The 8,713-nt window shown below is 48.4% G+C and overlaps 1 protein-coding gene across 2 annotated transcripts; it reads right to left on the bottom strand.

The window, feature by feature from the left end:
* Window positions 1-61: 61 nt before the first annotated feature.
* myoc (myocilin) lies at window positions 62-6,802 on the bottom strand. 2 transcript variants are annotated; one of them, XM_027026008.2, is made up of 5 exons: window positions 6,675-6,801; window positions 5,954-6,586; window positions 2,938-3,003; window positions 2,584-2,682; window positions 62-1,755 (listed from the first exon to the last, which is right to left on the bottom strand). In XM_027026008.2, exons 2-5 carry the CDS (start codon window positions 6,420-6,422, stop codon window positions 968-970), a joined length of 1,422 nt encoding a protein of 473 aa, XP_026881809.2. In that variant the 5' UTR covers window positions 6,423-6,586; window positions 6,675-6,801; the 3' UTR covers window positions 62-967. The 2 variants fall into 2 exon arrangements, with proteins under 2 accessions (XP_026881809.2, XP_026881810.2); XM_027026009.2 differs by lacking the exon at window positions 2,938-3,003 and having other exon boundaries at window positions 5,954-6,802.
* Between the last annotated feature and the right edge of the window lie 1,911 nt (window positions 6,803-8,713).

Raw genomic sequence — 8,713 nt, 5'->3', positions numbered from 1 at the left:
GGGTTTTTTTCTCTTTTCCAAGATGAAATGAGTTGAGGTGGAGAAGCAAAAAAGGCATATACATTATTCAATATTTCCTCTTTTATTCAGTTTTTATGAGTTCAGAAATGAATGACCGAGTACTATACCGTGTTGACTTGTGAACTTCTTGGGAGCTTCTATAACCTAAAGCAAGCTGGTGTGAGGTGCATTAGACACCTTTTAATACATACAGAAATTAGCTGCTTGTGTTTACGTCTGGGGGAAGTACTATAGTTCAGTATTGGTCTGCTGAATGTAGTTTCCTCCCCTTTTCAGTGCTGTACAGAAAAACACATTAGATGCCATTGACAAGGAAAGGTAGAAAAATAATTTCTCTGTTCAAAACATACAGTGGGCCACGCCACTACAAGGTATACATAAAACTCCCATTCAAAATACGGCCTTCTGAAAGTGACCCTGCATGAACTCTGCCAAGATCAGGAAAAGGAGCAAATTGTTTCTCACCAGTTCTACAATATGCTGGTCAAAGACCTGTGCACTATACATTTAAACAACTATTTCAAAGAAGAACTGATTCAACAGGAGCAATGTTGACAGGCCAGCTGTGGAAGCAAAAAAGATCCTTAGCTAGGCTATAGGACACCAGAGCAACATCGTGTGACTGTATTGGTATGTTCTGGGCAAACCAGATCAGAAGCGTATCTGATTTTGGGAGCTTGAATATACTTCAGAGGTAAGAGGTGCTTCTAAGTTTCCTGCGTTCTATTCTATATTTGAGCTTGACAGGCATTTACCTGTATTTACCTGGTCTTCTTGATTGATTAATGGTGATATATCTTGATGCTTCTCAGTATGACATGTTTACATCAGTGAGAGCTGTAGGTGCGCTATTAATGGCAAAGCCAATACATCCTCTTTTTTTTGCAGTTTGTGACCTGTCTGCCCCTCCATGATGCCTCTATAACCATCTTCACTATGTACCGCCTCACTGTGGTTTGCCCAGCCGCACGTCGTAGGACACGAGGTGGTGGTTATCCCAGGCAAAGAGCTTCCTCTGACCTGGGTTGTAATCAATCATGCTGTTGTAACGATGCCTATTTTTGAACGGAATGGCAACCGCCTTGCTTACGCCGGTTGCTGTGTCAAAGCTGTAGTTGACGGTGGTGTTGAGCGAGGAGTAACTGGCCACTGTGTACAGCCTGCCACAGATCATAAACGCGTTGGCTACCGTGGTCTTGCGGATGTTGGTCTCCCAACTCCTCTTCACCTCCAGGTTGTGGTGATCCAGCAGGGAGATCACGATGGCCCCCCTGGCTTTGTTGGTACTGTAGATGACCCAGAGACCCTGCTCATCCACCGCGAAGTCAATGTCCGTGTAGCCGCCCCACGAGTAGGGGAATTGGCCGTGGAAGCCGGCGTGCGGGAGGTCGCGGCGGGCCGCCACGCTCTCCGAGGCCAGATCGTAGCGGAGCAGCGTGCGGCTGCGGCGCCGCTGGTAGTAGAGGGAGCCACGGAACATGGCGGCGCCTGTGCTCTCTACGGCTTCAGGCAGGAGCAGCACTTTCGTGGGGAAACCCCGAGACAACTGCTGCAGGTCCTCGTAGCCGAAGATCTGCCGCACCTCGTTGCCAACCGTGTCGATGCGCCACACCATGCCGGGGCCGTATGGGGACACGGCCTCGGGGTCCTGCATCCACACGCCGTACTTGCCTGAGATGGTGTCAGTCTTGCGGTGGGTGAAGGGCTCGCCCACCGACAGCAGCTCTCCACAGCCTGGGGGGGGGGCAGACACACCAGAGAGGAGCCGGGGATCATCATCTTCCATCGGTATTCAGTATTATTTTCGTCCCTTAATGGCATCTAGGCCACCAGGCACCCAAATGGAGGCCAGTTTGGATATTTTTTTACAGACTGCCGATGTGACAGTTTTGAGGGAAACCTGAGGTGGACCCTTAAGTTACACTGAAACCACACAAGTTGTGAGGTAAGTGCCACAACCAGACCCCAGGCCAAAATGAGAAAGGATGAAAGTGCAATTCATGTAACCAAAACTATGATTCATGTTGACTGAAGAGATGGCGGCATTCTGCTAGCATTCTCACTTGTGCAAATGATCAGGGGTGTACTTACCCTTTCCCAAAATACTCTGACATGGAGATGAGGGCTAGCTATGGCCTGAAATTCATGGTAGAGATCTTTTGGCAGGATTTGAGAGGACTTGGAGGGGAAAATCCCCCAAGTTCCCAGTGTTTGTTTTGCAACATGACCTTATGAAATGATCTGTGTTACCTTTGTGGCGCCTTACTAAACATACTCCAAGCCCTTTTATAAGCTGGATTGTTCAGGCTCCATGCATGCTGGTTAAAAAATAGCTGCGTTTGTTTTGGTGTTGCCATCGGAGGGATGGAAACTAATGTCTGCTGTATTGTTTCTGGGGCATATGAGGGAGACCTGGGCCTTTACCAAGGGCGCCTGAGCAAACCAGACAGCGCCGGTGCTGGGATATACGTGGCGTGGTGTATCTTAAATGCACTCCTCGCTGCTTTTGAGGCTCACAAGGTGTGTGCAAAGAAAGCCAAAAAGAGAGGTGGCCTCTTTCACCTTTAGTATCGTCAGCATCCTCTGGGCTTGGAGCAGGTATCTTAGCAACTTCAGCCTTCAACTCCTGGTAGCCCGGACTGCCACTGTGCCAGGAGGGGTCTAGGAGAGAGCAGAGGAGGGTGAGAAGAGAGAGAGTGAGTCCTATGACAGGCGAGACCATGCACAGACGGGAAGGGCAAGCAGTGGGTTCCGTATTCGTACTCGGAGGTTGTTCTTGTTAAGGTAGTGTTATGGTACTCGGCATTCACGACTCTCAACACACAGAGAGCCATCAGTATATAATAATGACAACTGTTTGCAGCCAAATCCTGCAATAGCACACTTAAATACAGGTATGTGTGTGTGTGTATTTACCCCTCAGGCTGCTTGTGTCTCCTGGTGTCCTGCCTGGTCTTGATGAGAGATGAGAGAGTGCAGTGCCTAAAGAGTAGATGATGTCACGTTTCCATATGGAGATAAGTTACTGTTCTCTATCCCCATGCCAACTGATTTTTCATGCCAACATCTTGTCCATACCACTTTCTGTACATAACGTGGCCTGTCTCACAGAAAAGGAGCTGCCTGAAAATATTGATCCTCTGCACATTTGTAGGAGGTTGTCCGTAAAGATGAGTGAGCTGGAGATTAATTACAAGCCGGAGTCTGACGGGAGGATAAACACGGCACTGAGTGGATTACCAGCTGTTACGGAATCTGCTTGCACTCCCATCCACACACATTCACTCGTCCTGCAGGGACACGAGGCATCGTTGGACTTCAATAACCCTACACATGAAGACAAATCGACATCTTCCTGCTGCCTGTCTGGCTTTGTGTCGGAGCATTTTCCATGTTTACAGCGCCAAGGCCAAACTGCTGCCTTTCCCATTGTCTTAACTAAGCTAGACTGTGGGAAAGTGTTTACGAAATTTACTAATGGACCTTGGTAACAGAGTTTGCTGTTAATGCCTGGGAGCTGTTTGATTGGCTAGATTCATAGGTATGAGAAGGTTATTGGTTGCTCAGACTCTCAAAGGGAGGGGCTTTTATACCACTAAAAAACATTAATCATCTACTACAAAGTTGGATTTGTGTAATAGCAGCTAGTGTTGGATTTGGTTACCTGTAACTGGACCTGTTGTCTTGCTTTCCCACCGAACCCTGTGGCAGACAGACATGTGCAAAGCTAAACCGATGGACACTGTTCCAGACCTTGGTTTGTATCACCCTGAACCTTATGGCGTGTGAAGGATATAGAGGTCAAGAACTCCCCAGGGCAACAGGAGGGCAGAGTCATCATACAAACTGTTTTTATGTCTATACCCTTGAAGCCTTTGATCTGCTGCGTGTCTGCTTTTATCACTCTCAACTTTAACAAGCGTAGACAAGACAGCTGTTCTGCCCATAATGAAAGTTGATCTTCATTATTATTATTATTATTGTTTTGTTTGTTTATTTATTTTTGCTTCCAGTGTAGATAGACAAAATATTTTTTAGATTTGAGTTTGAGTCAGGCCGTGATAGGAAAATCTTTACTCCTTAAACACTCTTGAAACAGCCTTTGAGTACATGGATCAAAAGAATCATAAGTGACCCAGGACGTTGATTAGAAAGACTCTGCAGTCCTAGCAGTAAGTCCGCATCCTGCTTGACCAAATTTCTTTGGAATGAATCATCCTTCTTACACCCATGTAATATCATATTCAGAGAGTGTTCTATACACAAGGTGACATGGTAACCATGTTTATGTACTACAGAGACTCTACAGGCATGTGCTCCAATGAGCAATGAGATTTCGCCCCTGGGTAGATCCTTGTTTTGATAGCTGACAAGTTCCTGTTATCCTGTGTGATGCCTGGGTACCATCATGTCATGCTCAATTAGGAAGCCAAATGCAGTAAAAAAAGATGATCTGTTTGGGAAGAGAGCGTCTGATCCCTGGACAGAAGGGCTCTGCAGTCTTCTGCGGATCCCTCGGCTCATTTGCCGGTTTCATCCATTCCAGCTGCACGCTGTGATCTCTTCTCCACATGGCAGAGTGTGTGGAATGGCCGCCCCCCCCCCCCCCCGGACAGGTGTCGGTGTGAGGAAAGAACGGAACACAGGATTGGAACGCAGGAACAACGGCACGCAGAAGAAGAAAGTAGGGGTAGGGGACGCCTACATGGGAGCGGAGTGGGATTTGGTGCAGAGGAGGCTGGGATGATGGCCATATAGTTCAGCAGCCTGTGTGCAGGACCATAGATGCCTGCACAAGGGGAGAGTGTGGGCGTGTTGTGTAAACTTTGGAGATCTATTTTTGAATGAAGACATGTTAATATGCCAAAGCCGGGTCAACCTCATTGCTCCCTACGAGAGCTTTCAGCAGTAAGGATCAGTTAGCTGCTCACGGCACCCATAGAACATAGTGCTACTGACACAGAGGCTTTGGTGAGCTCTCGTGTTTTACTGGCCCTAAACCTCTCAACCATGTCTGCCATGAATCGCACGCAGGTTCACCAACGTTCACTGGTAATGAACCTAAAACCCGGCACATTCTCTCTCCCCCTGCCTCTCATAAACCGTAACAGGCAGTTATGTAGTTAACGGACAGGGTTTCCTCTGAGTGAAACTCTATCCAATCCTGCTCCCTACTGGTTTGAGGCAGGACGTCCTCTGTGACCAGCGGCTCCTCTCTGGGGGTGATTTATGATACCAGTCAGGTACGAGTTTGAGGGCAGCACCTATCTTGCTGGTAAATGAGTCGGTATTATCAGCAGAAAACTGGGCGGACTTCAAAGTCCTGTCTCAGAACTGGAAGTTTACCAGTATGAAAATTATTCTGAAACTCTTCTTTTTCAGACTTTTTTCTTTCAAGCTGTTTTCATCCCCTTGATTATTTATTGTTATCGCATTTGGAAAATGCTCTCTTTGAGAACGACTTACATAGTTATCAAACTTAAATGTTTGACATTAATGTATACGCCTTTGTGAATTGAATCTAAGACCTTAGTGAAGCTACCTCCTTGATCAGGAGTTATAGTTTGATGTTTTGGTACATAACTGGTACATAATTTTTATATAATTTCCCTTCAAGCAGCTTATTTCTATGTCAGCTAAACAAAAGGCAGTCACTGGAAACACACCTCTACTGGCTCTTTTGGTGCATTGGTTTGGTGCACACAAACACAGACATTGGCTACCTCTGGGCTCACACCTATGCTCGGACCCGCCACGGTTTAGAGCTCACATCACTCCTACAGTTGCCTCAGACACTGCAAACGAAGCTCCGTCAGGCCCTGATATTGATTCCACAAACGTGTTTAGAGCTGCCCAAGCTCTGGGCTCTGTTAACTCACAAAGAAGAAACCAGAACATCTAACCTGTAGAAGGAGAGGCGGAGCATACTCACCACCACTGCCACCAGCTGGGCTGGGCCTGTTGTCATACAGCGGCGTGCTGGGGGGCGGAGGCTGTGCACAGGGTCTGCTCCTCAGCCTCTCAGCCTCCTGCTGGAGCTCCTCCACCCTCCGCTGGAGCTCCTCCACCCGCTGGCCCAGCCTGTCCTTCTCCCTCTGCAGCTGGGTCTTCTCGCTCAACGCCTGGGTGTAGGCCTCCTGGAGCCTCGGTGCCGGGCCTGGCCCCGTCTCGCCCCCGGCCAGGTGGGCCACCAGCACCTCCAGCAGAGCCAGCCGGGATTTCAGGGCTTCCACCTCCGGGCTGGAGCCTGGCAAGGGGCAGCTGGCCTCCGTGGGGCTGTCCACAGTGAAGCTGTACTGGCAGCGCCCGCTTCGGTCGTTCCCTCTCCAGAAGCTGGCGGTGCCCTGTGCCTCGGCCCTTATGAGCACCCCAGAGAACCACACCACAGCCAAGACCCACATGGCGAGGTGGACCACAGACAGCCGCAGCACGACAGTACACGTCTTGCCCCTTTTTCGCTGTTACGCCGGGACGTTCCCTCGTTTTCTTCTGCACTCTTTCTCTTCTTTCTGATCCCTTGTTCCACGTGCAACACCGCCACTAGTCTGCCACAGGCTCACACAACCTGTTAGGGAAACAGAACACTGATGACCTACTTGCTGCTCACTTTCTGCTTCGCCTCTCTCCTCTCTTACCCTCTCGCACTGACTTACTGATCCTGCTCTCCACCAGTAGCTGCCGATAGAGCAGCGTGGCATTCAGTGAGCCGTCCTTGGCTGAGATCTCCGTTGTGTTTGTGTTTTCAGGTCTAGAGGCAGGTTGTCTGACTCGGGGCACCCCAGGCAGGGTTATTTATACAGCCTGAGAAGAGGAGGAAAGGTGGGAGGTGTGTGTGTGTGTGTGTGTGGGGGGGGGGGGGGGGGGGGGGGGGGGGTTGGGGGGGCGGTCTTGCCTCAAACGGCAGGAATATTCCATCATGGTTGTTTTTCTTCCCTGCGTCTTGGAGAGTTTCTCTGAGCACGTGGGTGTCGGTGTGGTGCATGGGTTTGTTTTGCTGTGTTAGTGTGACGTTTTGTAGGTACCAGCGAAATTCCAAGCAAGCAAGAAAGAGGGAGACAAATTATTTATTTGCTCAGGGTACACTGAGTATTGTCTTTTAAATGATCAGACATTGCAATATATGTTTTTGATAACCCTGGAAGATTTCAATGCTACATTAACCTACTTAATCTGTTAAAGAGAATCAATTCCAGAAACATCCAACTATTGCAGCTGGATGTGTTCCACTCGGAAGTAAGCTAACCAGACGACTGCGTCTCCAGAGACGGTGTGACCTTGCGCAAAACTTCACCTCGTTCCAGTAGTTCGCGCTGTTACCTGACATGTCCGATGTGTCGTGGGCATTGTTCCACCACATGAACGTGCATGCGTCCGTGTATGAGGGCAGGGCATATTCCGGTGGGCTCACGCCTGCTTTCTAATTCTGGCGCCGCGGGTATTTGTGGTCCGATCGGCCTCCCACTGATCCTTCAGCGGGAGGGGTGGAGGGTGGGGTGGAGGGTAGGGTGGAGGCTAGGGGTGGAGGTTAGGGCTGTGGTAGGGGGTTGCACTAGGACACCTTAGACAGAGGCTGCTTGGGGGGGCACAGATGGATAGAGTTACCCTTGCCCCCTCCAACAGACGTAGACGGATGGAATGTGACGCAGGCGTGGAGTTTCAGGCTAAATTCTAATCGATTCTTTTGCAGATGTGTTGCATCTGTGGTGGTAGGCATTGTTTCAGCAGTTTGTATCCTCTCTGTGGTTATTTAATGTGAACGTGGTATGGAAAAGGTGTCATTATCATTTTCTCATATTTAGAGCCTGCACAGAAATGGCATTCTGTAGCTGAATCATTCATAATGAGATACTGTATGTGTCTTTGAAAGAATTTCAAACTATAAACAAAGCTGCATAGACAAATTTTTTATTTACCTGCAATGCACTCAAGTAGAAAATATTTCATACTATGCTTATGTTTTGGGGTATTTTTTTGTTCCTGTTTGCTGAAAGAAAAAATTATTTCAATATTTCTTCTTAACAGAAATTTGTACTTGTTCCTTTAACCTATGACCTTTCTCCTGTGATGCCTCTGACCTTTTGCTACACAACCCAGACGCCTTCACATCTGACCCCTGACCTTGTCACTCATCTACCACCATTTGGGTTTCCAGACCCCCAAAACTAGCTCCAGGACAGAAGCTGGAAGAGAGGAGAGAGGAGCTTTACAAGGCCCTTTTGTGTGTGTGTGTGTGTGTGTGTGTGTGTGTGTGTGTGTGTGTGTGTGTGTGTGTGTGTGTGTGTGTGTGTGTGTGTGTGTGTGTGTGTGTGTGTGTGTGTGTGTGTGTGTGTGTGTGTGTGCGTGTGTTGTGCCATTCAGTGCAAGAATCTAATCATCTCTCACCTATGCTCCTTCATGTCCTGTATCCCCTGCAGCTCCACCGATGAAGACGTGTTAACATTCGCTCTGAAAACACCAGCAAATATCAGCAGACGCCATACAAACACAATTGTTTGAGAACAAATCCTGGACTCTGTCCTGACCATCCATTTCACATGTACACTGCAGCCCACAAGTGACTGTACCATCAGTTTATATGGATGGATGGAGTGCTAACTCAGCATGTCATATATGAAATGAACTTGTCAGTGACAAGTGTCGCCCTTTCCTCTGTACTGTATCTGTACTGTATGAATCATACCACTTAGCAAAC

This window comes from Electrophorus electricus, chromosome 3 (assembly GCF_013358815.1).
Source record: "Electrophorus electricus isolate fEleEle1 chromosome 3, fEleEle1.pri, whole genome shotgun sequence".
NCBI lineage: Eukaryota > Metazoa > Chordata > Actinopteri > Gymnotiformes > Gymnotidae > Electrophorus > Electrophorus electricus.
Note: the sequence above shows the minus strand (reverse complement) of the source record. Positions and strands in the feature narration are given on the sequence as shown.